Genomic DNA, 11,542 nt, shown 5'->3' with positions numbered 1-11,542 from the left:
GGGCGGGCGGGCGAGCTCCGGGCTCCCTGGTGGAAGGCGGGTGCCACTGCGTGAGTGAGTAATCGCCGCAGCCAGGCACCGGGGAAAGGGAGCGCAGAGGGCCTCCCAGTGGCCGAAGACGTGAATCCCAAAGCCTGCGCGTCTCAGCAGCCCTCACCCGGCTCAGCCGCAGACTCGCTGCTGGGGGAAGGCTGGGAAAATTCCCCAACCTCTACGCGACTATTTCACTAGCTCTAAATGTTTCAGAAATTCCCGGCCGGGGAATGTGTTCTCCCTTTCAAACCTACATTACGCCCCCCGGAGGATATCATTTTCATTTTTCAGTATGTTGTGAATGACACCTCTGAGCACCCTAGCGAGAGCTGGGTGAGCACTTGAGGAAATGTTCATTAATATAAGGAGGATGGTGAATGTGTGCGGTGGGGGGGGGGGGGTGGAGGGCGTGTGGACATGAAGAAGAGGGGAAATCGCGTTGTTAGCTCCTAAAGGGCAGGCGGATGTGGTGACTGTTTACCTGCCCGACTGCTTGCCTGTGTGTCCCTGGTTATGTCAATCAGGGTGATCACAAGCAAATCAGGAGGTATAAATAAAATATTCTGTGAGGATGATGAAATTACCAATACTAGTCCTAGAAGAAGAAGAAAAAAAGGGTTTTATTTGAAAATGGAAGATTGTCTAAGACAGACCAAATGCAAGGTCTTAGGTATCCATAGCTATCCAGTTTACATAAACAATGAGGAAAATCAATATGTATCAATTGAGTTTCAACAAGTTTGATAATACAAACCGAATATATCTCTCACGTTGACCACTGTCCCCTCATCTTCAGATGATCCTTACCTTTACAATGTCAAACCTTATAGTGGATTCTGTTTGTCATCATCAACTATGGAGAATAAATTAAGGTTGGCACAATAGTGGAACAGTCAGGACCAAAAGTATTCTGGATGTCCTAACTTGAAAGTCATTTGGATTTGGGGTCTAAAGCAATGGTGCTTTATTAATTTAAACACTGGTATTTCAGTAACATGGTCTTGCTTCAAACTGAGCTATGGATAGAAATAAATGGGCAAAATCAATGCACGCATTTCAGGACTGGATTTATTTACCACTTAGTTTCCTGTATTCTGTCCTATTTAGCCCGTTTTATTTCCACAAATCCCGGAATGTTAGCTTGGAGATGGAGACAAGTACACGCTGACGGGATATAACTTTTAAAATTTTCATTGGAGCATACTTTGATCTGTTCTTTCGAAGGAGAAGTTCCTCATACTCGTGAAGAAAGGCAGAAATATATCTTTGTTAGACATGCAAAATTTAAATGGAGAATTCTGGCATGAGTTGTCATTAAAAAATGAAGGAGTTTTTATCATTTTATATTTGATTTTTAAAAAGTTGTGTTCATTAGGCAATATCTTCTTTCTACTACTATGGATATTTTACATTCAGCAATCATAACTGATAAAAGAGGAAAAAAATATAATATTTAAAATTTACTGTTCACTCTATAGACCTGCAGTAACGTGGGTTTTGATTAATAACATGGAGTCCTTGGTCAGATCAGCTATTCCTAAGTGATATAAATTTTGATTTTTATGCTACACATGGACATATCTTAAAAACTTGTGAAGCAAGAATTTAATAAACATACTATATTCCAGTGGTGCAGGACACTTTAGTGTCTTGCACACATTTACCTTTATATAGCCATTTAATTTCAAGTTGACATCATTACCATCAACATCCTCATTTCTATTCACATCTATTTATTACTATTATTAAAAAATCACTTTTTACTATTTATTAAAAAAGCACTTTGCATATATGATCTACCTTAATCCACAAACAATCCTGAGATACAGATATTATTAACTCTATTTATAGATGAGGAAACTGAGGCTTATCAAAATTAAACTACTTGTTCCAGTTCATATAACTAGGAAGTAACAGACCAGGACTCAAATTCAAGACTGACTTTAAACTTGTGCTCTCTTAACCACTGAGCTTGCTGCCTCAATATCAAATGTGAAAAGTTATAGGAAAGCCAGACTATTCCCAAAGTAACTTAAGGACTACAACTATCCTTCAGTCAACATTCTGGAGTCTAAGCAAGTCCTATAATACGCACAAGGAATAAGCAGTGGATAGAACTACTCAAATGAATATGAGAGCAGACAAGTCAAGAAATAAGGTCAGTTAAATCCAACTGCCTATGAAATAAATGTTTTCTTCCTGTGTTCTTCCTGTCTTATGGTTTTGTCCCTTCTCTTACAAACCTAAAGTTTTTGTATAGTCCTGTGCATTCTTTCAAGCATTGCTTCCCTTTTACTTGTCCATTGCTGTCTTCATCATCTCTGCTATCCATAGCCACCTAACACTAAAGCACCTAACACTATAGTAATAAATGTCTAGATCTTAAAAATCAGTCATGTGAGATGACAAGAGATTTAATACAAACTCTTTTTAGTGTTATAATTGAATCAATGATATTGACGATGATGATAATATAATACAGTATGTCATAATACCTGTAAAGATTTTTTTCCAACATTCTATTTGCTTATAAACTACTTGCTTTTGGTCCCCTGATCCATGCTAATTCTCACTTCCTAACAGCCTAACTCTGCCATTCTTTTGGTGTTACCATGTACTTAAAATCCTCTTGCATTCTCCAAACACCCACTGAGGTACTATGTTTAGTTGCAATGACCTGAGACATCAGCAAAACTACTGATAAGCATTCTGTGATCAACAGTCAGCTTCAAACCAACAAGATGCCTGACCTACAAACTGGGTCAGCTACCATCATAAGTCGCTGGAATTATTAGTGCCATACTTTTACAAATTAATTGGATGCTATTAAAAATAATAAATTTTTAAAAAATTCCAGTTGGAACTCTTTCACTCTTCAGCTATCTCAAGCTTGTCTGTAGCATCACATATGAGAAATGATGCTTCCAGGGTCATCAGACACACTTTAGAGATTATTATCTTTCATTTACAAATCATCTGTCGTCCTTTACCTTTTCACCACGACTATCACTTCCTGTCTAACTCCGCCTTGTTTCTTTTTGGACACTGTTCCTTCATTTTCACCTTTCAACTATGGCTTTATTTTTATTTCCTGGAACTTAGTTAAAAATTATTTCTCCAAGTGTCAGAGAAATATGAATAAGAATATAAATGTGACTGAAATATCTATTTCACACTTTTGAAAAAGGTATGTACTACATTAAGCATCAGCATTAGCATCCTCATCACTTTGTAAGATTTTTCTACCCAGTTCCTTTTCAATAATAATAGGGATAATTCCAGGAAATGATTGCAGAAGCTATTAGCTAATTTCCATGTAAGGACTTAGTAAAATGTACGTTTGTATGTATACACATACATGAGGTTCTTGTCATGAATTCAAAGAATAGATCCTACTAGAATATTACGTTTAAGAATTAAAGATATAGAATAGACAGGGTCCATTTGTTCACTCTGCAGCTGTTTTACTTTATTATATTATAGGAAAATTCAGATGTGCAAAGCAATGCAGATACCAAAATATGCTTTTAAAAGGGGGTTTTGGCTGAATTTGTCTCTCTCAGATCTTTTGACCCTAACATATATACTTCTACAGGAAAAGTTATGAGTAAAAATAAATAAAATACATCTTAATCATTAACATCTAGATCAAATTGGATAGAACAAAGGAAGAACACTGTAAAGTATAAAAATGCATATCATGAAATTATTCTTGAATATGAGGGATGAAAGACTCTGGAGGTCTAAAATCTATTTATAAATGAAAATTTAGAAAAGGAAAAAAAAACAATCCTCTACTTGGAATAGGTAAGCCGTGGTCTCATGCTTAGGCAAGAAGACTGAACTGAATGATATACTGAGGTTTCTTCCATGGCCCACAGATTTACATATTAGTGAAAATCATTTAATACTGCAAAAGGGTAATCAACACACCTGAACAGGGGATTCAGCGATACAAACACACAGATGTTAGTCTAAATACATTTTAAAAACAGAATATATTTCAACTGAATTGACAGGACATGAACAGTTCATTTACCTGTTATAAACGTAGTGCTATATCACTTAAAATACATTTACTAACTTAAAAATTATGAAGCTTATGTTTTCTATGTACATCAGATAAAAGTTTTATTAGACTGTAGAGTGCCATTTGATGGGAATTAAGATGAACATAGGTTTTGAACAAGATATTTTGCAATGAAGATATACATAAAATATATAAATATGTCACATGATACAGAGAAACAAGACTCATGATCTTCACATTTACAGGAATTTATAAAATCTTCTCTGAAGGAAATGTGTTACAATTCAGTCAAACTTCTCATCTTGAAAGTAATCCGCAAAATTGAGATATTCTTGAAGTTGATCATATTTCTGCATATACAATAAAAAAGCTAGTTATTTTACTCAAAGCAATAAAAATAAGCTAGGCCTTTTCTAACTACAGACACAAACAGGAACAAATTCATTTCATGGTAATTGTGAACAAAAATCTTTTTATTATAAACAGAAACTCGATTTCAAATAAATATTTCTAATTCATAGAAAGCATTGGAAAGAGATCAAGCTGAATATTATTATTAATTTCATAACTGTCTTGTAAATTAAAATTTTTCTATTATCCTGTTTTGTATAAATATAATAACTTAAATAACTTATTCAACAAAAATGTGTTGAACATACATATCAAATACTCTGCTAATGACTGCCTAGGTACAAAGTTAAAGATACTTTCCCTGCACCTAAGGAGAACAGCATTCAGTAGTAATGCATCAGTGACAGTCAGTAATAAGTGCCATAATGAAGAATAGACAGTTTACGAGGGTTCAGAAGAGAGGTCATAGTTAGTTGAGGTAACCAGGAAAGACTGGCACTTAAGCTGTCCTGAGAAAAAAGATTTGATAGGCAAAGCATTGGTGGGGAGAGTTTTTCTTTAAGAGACAACAGTCCATCCAACAGTGACATGACAAGAAAGTATGGGATTTGACTACATCTGAGGTTGTTTTAGGGGAATAGAGAGAGATAAGACTGAGCCAGAGAGATTGAGGTTAGAAAATAAAAGATATAAAACACTGGGTTAAGGAGTTCAGCAGTAATTTGACAGGCAATGAAAAGCTGCTAAAGGTTGTAGAGCAGGGAACTGACCTGATCTGAGGTGTATTTTAAGAAAACTGGTAAAAACAGCTATTCTAGAACAATTTGGCAACTAGCTGAGTTTATGTTAACAATTTAGGTCATGAGGGCCCAAATTAGAGTGACAGCAATGAAAATGGAGAGTAAAGAACAGGGTAGAACAAGTTAAGAGGAGGCAAGGATGATTTAGATATTTCAAGGTTGAAAGAGTAGGGGATTAATGGCAGGGCTACTTTGCAGGCAGGCTGGGGGAGGGAAAGAGATGCATGAGTTCAGTTTCAGACATAAAGAGTTCAAAGTGCTTACTTCTGTTGAAAAGATTAAATGATCTAATGGTTTCTGGATTCTGTTTATGAGCTCTGATTCTACCACCAATGAGATGAGAGAGGATCCTGATAACCTGGACTTTTGCGGGATAGGACCTATAGAAAGGAATGTGAGGAGTACACTTTCCTTCTAGACAAGGCTATGAAACCCTTTTTTATATCTCATGATATCTGACTGGATCACCTTCTCAAGAAAGAATAAAGAAAAGAACAATAGGGAAAATAACCTGAGGTCTACTTATGGATTTTCTTGGCCTAGTACTCAGACAGGTTTTATTAGATGTTAAAAAAAAAAAAGTACTCTAGGATAAAAACCTAAACTTTAAAGGCTTGGCTATTTTTATGCCTTTTATAATATCTTTCTTTATATCCTTTTTTCTCTATAATTTATTAAATTTCTATTGGAAAATTAAAATCTATCTCAGATATCCTAAGAAAAGGCAGAAAAACCTCTTTTTGCTTTTATTACAAATAATATGTAATAAATCGATCACTTACTAATTGCTGTATCCTATACTAAATGCTTAAAATGTGTTATTCATTTAATATCCACAATCAAAACCCTAATTATTATTATTATTGCTTTAGTTCCTATTTTACAGATGAGGAAACTTAGACTTAGAGAAATAAATTAACTTTCCCCCAAGTTCTACTGCTAGTAAGTGGCAGAGCAAATATTTAAACCCAAGCTTTTAACTGTTATAGTATGCTATTCCCAAGATTTAAAGGGTGGGGGTGAGGTGCAGTCTTGGTGAGAAAAAAGAAAATCCTCTAAAGGTAAAATGATACTCAGAGAGAAGGCAGTTAGCATCACTCAGCCGTCCTCTCCACCTGAAGATGCCGCTTCCACAGTTCTTTTCTACTTGGAAAGTTTACTTTGGAGCATTTGGGTCTTATTTTAATAATGAAGACTACTCTCTTATAGTGCCAGATGGACCCACTGATGAAAACAGTTGGAATTGTGGGAATGGAGTGGAAGAAAGAAGTTAAAATATAAAAAGAGTTTGGAGTCTTCTATTCAGAAGTAGCAGCTAGAACCACAGAAAGGAATGGATTTGCCAAGGTTGCTTAGAGAGGCTGAGGACAGAATCTAGTGCAACAGGGACTTTTAAGTCGCAGTCCTCAATCTTTGACTTACTAAGAATGACCCAATTTTTAAAATATTGGGTGTTTAACACACGCCAATAAGTCTGGGGTGAGGCCAGGGAGTATACATTTTTCACAAACTTCTAGGTGATTCTGACATAGGTAGTTTAAGTCCACGTTCTGAGAAACATTGGTTGGGGGGGCAGGGAGAGAAATGAAAAATAGTTAAAAAGAGGGGGAAGAAAAAGAAGAGTTAAAAGGAAGGGGAGGAATATTTGATTATAATTTAAAACTCTTATTGATATAATAATATCTATACATTTCAAATTTACTTTAAATACAACTGTAAAACTGGCACTTGATACTTCTATTGACATACTTTCTCCACTCTTTCTGAACAATCTTTCATGTATCCACCATCTCATCCTAACAATCCTGGCTTCAACTGCTCAGAAAACCCCATCATCATATGCACTTTCTTCTCAATGACAAAACATTTGTTAGAATTTTGCCAGTGGCATATTAGAATACGTTCTTCAGCTCTACTTTAGGAGGAGACATATATTATATTTATTAAATATTTTGGTTTTGTTACAACTTTCCTTCCATTGGTTCTTTTCTTATACTCAAGGTGCTCCTATATCCGTTTAATGTCATTAGGTTAAAAACAGATCACCCTAGTTCAAGGTTTAGGAGGAAGAACCAGAAGAATGAAGTCAGTCTAGTTGGCAAGTCTGTGGGAAGACATGCTGAGATATCCTGAGATAATGGAAGAAAAATGTTTGGAGAAGAAGGGGAAGGTAAGGGAAAAAGCAAGTGAGAAACACAAGATGGGGTCAGAAAGAGGAACAAATAGTTTGTGTCAGGCAAAAGAAGGAGTTGACATAATTGGGAGGGAAGAGCCACAGAGATGGGCATTCAAGTATCGCTGAGCCCCAGGCATTTTAAAGGGTTAGAGTAATTGAGACCATGAGACTGCAGCCAAAGAAGGCATGCATTACAAGAACACATGCAGTGTTATCATGCAAAGGGAACAGAAAGAGGGATAAACAGAGTGAGGGTGAGAAATGTCAGAGCATTTGACAATGAAATTTAATCACAGCACAAAAAGCTGCATGTGGATTTACATTGGCTATAAACTATGTATTTTAAGAAACCTTTTGAAAAAGTCTATGGACAAATATTTTTCAGTATGGGGGGAATTTCAAAAAGAAAATGAAGCTCTTTGGTATTTTTACATGAAAAAGATGTGCATATTGTTTTAAACATGCACAATCTTGAAATGCCTTCAATGTTAAGTGTTATTCTCTATGCATAATCTGACACTTAGCTTTCTTTTCCTAAGAATATTTTTCGTATTCCAGGGCCCTTCTGTTGTCCCAAACCTTGTTAAGCTTTCTCTAACACCCATGATTTGGAAATGCTTTTTGTTTTTTCTTCAAGAAGCTAAATGTTCTTCCCCATATATAATACTATTATATAATATATATAATACTTACACAGTGATTTTTCTATACCTAGTATACAATTCTTTATAAATGTGGTATCCTGATAGGTTTCCCAATTCCACTAGAAGGTTGGAAACACTTAAAGTCATCAATAAAAGCACCTAAAAAATTAATGTTGTCTAGGAAAATGAAGATGAGAGTTACCGTATAAATGATGGCTCTCCTGTAAGGCAAATGGAAAAGCACAGAGAAGGACAGTGGAAGCATTTGGAGTAGAAGTAGAAGCAAAGTAAAAGATAAAAAGCTGAAGAGATTAAAATGAGAACGAAGACATAAAAATCAAGATGTGGGAGGCAAGCAAGATCAGTGGGTGGTGGTTTGGTTTGATGATAATTGTCAAAAGGAAAACCAACTGTGATGTCATTCTCTAAACTGGGAGACCTCCACTGAACATGACATGTCATAAGAAGTTCTGATTTGGTGTTCTCTTTTTTTCTTTCCCTCTGCTCATAAGTTTATTTTCTAAGTTCTCTTGCCTTATTGTTTATTTTCCTCTTTTACAAATTTCCCTATGATATAACACAGGAAATGGATCTCAACTCAGGCTTTTTTCTTTTCTTTCTTTCTTTAAAGATTAAATATACTATTGATCTGAATTGCCTGAAAATCTTCTATTTGCTCTCTCTTATACATTCACGTAACTATACTTATTTTAGAAGACTGCAATCATATTAGCATTCTTTCCGTGTACCATAAACAATTTTAAAAGCTCTGTGAGCAGACCAGAGCTTATGAGCTGCCAGCAGATCTTCGGGAATCCAGTGCACTCTTCAAAACCCTCACTTTATCCCTGATATCAAATTTAGTGATCAATAGGATCTGGGGGAATCAAAATCAGTGCCGTGGCCTGAAACCTCTGCATTTCCCTCGATCTTCAGTTACAGTGCTCACTGCTCAGTCCCATGTCCTCAAGAAGAGGATGTGGGTGGTATTAGAACTGGAAGCTGACATCCTTTCCTCAGATTGGCAACAGGTGCTTCTTCACTCTCAGGTCACAAGAACTGTTCTAAAGAATAGGAAGCAGATAAGCAGAGGTGAGTCCTATACTTTGTCAAAGAAAATAAAGGAACTTATATATATATATATATGTCAGAAATACATACGTAAAAGTCAAAGGACAGAGGTCCTTTATTAAGGGACAATATGCTGCTCATTAAAATTTATCCGATGAGCTGAGTGAATCCTTACAACATCAGGGTATCTATTCAGAGCAGGACAATGATAAGCATGAAAGGAATGGGTGGAAGAAGAGAAAATACAAAGACAGAGAGAGAAGAAGAGATTCTTTTTTAAATTTCACTGTCTTCTAATCATTTGTATCCTTTTGCTGATTATAATTAGGCTCCAGAATCTACAAAATGAGACAGTTCTTATATATTCACGTTACCTCCCGAATCCAGCCACTTTCTTTTGACTGAATGAAAATTCTTTCCACTGTTTCTTTAACCTGTTCATCCTCAATTTCTTCTGTCTTTGCAATGGAGCAACATTCCTGGTACAGTTTGAATTTAAAATGTTTCAGTTTATGATAAATTCTGGTACGATCAGCACAAATTCTGCCAACAGTAAACACCTAAATCAAGAAATAAACATTATTATCTGACATATGAAGTGAATAATATAGTAACAAATACATAGCCTTTGTGGTTTTCAGATTTTCTTTAATAGTAGAATATAACAAATGCATTACTAATTTTATTTTAAATGTTTATACAATGATTCCTTTGCCTTCTCTTATTTATACAACCAAAAACTGAGCACCTGCTATGTTTCATGTACTGGGCTAGGCACTGGAGATAGGTAAGTGAAAGATGTACTACCTGTATTAGAGAGCTTATAGTCCTGGGAGAAAGACAAATGATTACAAAACAATGTGATAAATGCTATGCACAAGATGCTACTGTTTTGCTAGTGAGGAGGGGCACTTAACCCAATCCAAAGAGCAGAAAGGTCCTCAAGTAGGTGATGCTTGAACTAAGTCTTGAAAACATGGAATTAGCCAAGCTGTGGGAAGGAAGAGAGCAATGGCTTATAAGGCAGAAGGATGGTCACACATGAAAACAAGAGAAAGCATTCATAGTAGCATAGTTCTATGAATGGATAAACCTGAGGATAACCGAACCACTTCAGCTATCAGTGTCAACCAAGTGATCCCACATACTCAAAGATTAAAAAGAGAACTAAAAACTGTCACCAAATTTTCCTAAAGCAGAAGATGGTGAATTGCAAAGCAGTAGAAAACCTCTGATTTGTAACTTATTCGATACACCATACAGAAGTGTAAATAATACTGATTAACAAATTAAGGAAAGGAAATATAATGAAACAAATTATGCAGACTTGGTAATATCCAGCTAATTGTAGGCAGCTTTCTGAAGTATTTCTCTAGGCTCATTCATATACAGAGGAGCTGGCTCCTTATGGAAGTAAAAGTACGGAGAACAACAACAACAACAACAACAACAACAACAACAACAACAACAACAACAACAACAACAACAACAACAACAACAACAACAACAACAACAACAACAACAACAACAACAACAACAACAACAACAACAACAACAACGGGAAGAGGAAGGATAGGGAGAAGTTTGTTTTCTGTTTCTTGGTCTCCAGAAACAGACAGTGCAAAACACCAAGCTGAGGAATTCTATTTCCTCTTGGTCTTTGTTTTTTGCAAGATCACATTATACATTGCTGCATACCTCAAAACTACTGCTTCTTCTCACAGATCTTAAGCATCTTAAAAAGTCTGGACAAGACTCTGGGCAAAACTAAAGATTAACTCAATATTGTTTTCAGTTCTCCAACTGCCTTTCAGATTTCGCATCTCTCTTTCCTCCAGGTAATTTCCTTCTCATCTATGCCCCAAGACTTCTCCACAGTCTGGTGATCCAAGGCCTTCCATCTCAATACCCTACCTAACATTGCTGTAACTAAAATTACTCTCTCCCATTAATTCCACTTTCTTTCAAAAAGAAAAAGATGCTTTTCTTTCTTTTTTTCTTTTTTTGTCTTTTTGTCTTTTTCCGTGTCCGGCAACAGATCGCAACCCTCAGTGTTGCCCCCGTACCGGACCGGGGACCGGCAACGGGATCGCAACCCTCGGTGTTGCTCCCGCGCCTCGCTCAGCCAGTGAGCGGGAACCGGTCCGTATGTGGGATCCGAACCCTCGGGCGGGAGCGCCGCCGCGCTTCCCAAGCGGCACAGTATCCAGTGCGCCACCGGGCTGGCCCCTTAAAAATTTCAATTTCACTCTCAATATTCACAATAACTAGGTTAGTGTTTGCATATATCTATATACACATACACACATTTTTACATACATGCAAGGATAGCATATACATTACTTATTATTTCACTTTCACGTAGCATTATTTCATAACCTTCATAGATATTATTTTAATGGTTGTATTATATTCTATCACATAATGCTGGTATACC

At 36.2% G+C, this 11,542-nt stretch overlaps 1 protein-coding gene across 3 annotated transcripts in view; it reads right to left on the bottom strand.

Moving 5' to 3' along the window:
* Nucleotides 1–3,480: 3,480 nt before the first annotated feature.
* The window catches only part of CCDC82 (coiled-coil domain containing 82), a 36,843-nt gene continuing 28,781 nt past the window's right edge, over nucleotides 3,481–11,542 (bottom strand). For all 3 annotated transcript variants that reach the window (XM_008565889.1, XM_008565890.1, XM_008565891.1), the window contains exons 8-9: nucleotides 9,480–9,665; nucleotides 3,481–4,413 (exon numbers count right to left, since the gene is read on the bottom strand). In XM_008565889.1, the coding sequence (XP_008564111.1) occupies nucleotides 4,348–4,413; nucleotides 9,480–9,665 (252 nt within the window). In that variant the 3' untranslated portion in view covers nucleotides 3,481–4,347. The remainder of the gene's footprint in view (nucleotides 4,414–9,479; nucleotides 9,666–11,542) is intronic.

The sequence above is a fragment of the Galeopterus variegatus genome, unplaced genomic scaffold (assembly GCF_000696425.1).
Source record: "Galeopterus variegatus unplaced genomic scaffold, G_variegatus-3.0.2 Scaffold211, whole genome shotgun sequence".
In the NCBI taxonomy this organism is placed as follows: Eukaryota; Metazoa; Chordata; class Mammalia; order Dermoptera; family Cynocephalidae; genus Galeopterus; species Galeopterus variegatus.
Note: the sequence above shows the minus strand (reverse complement) of the source record. Positions and strands in the feature narration are given on the sequence as shown.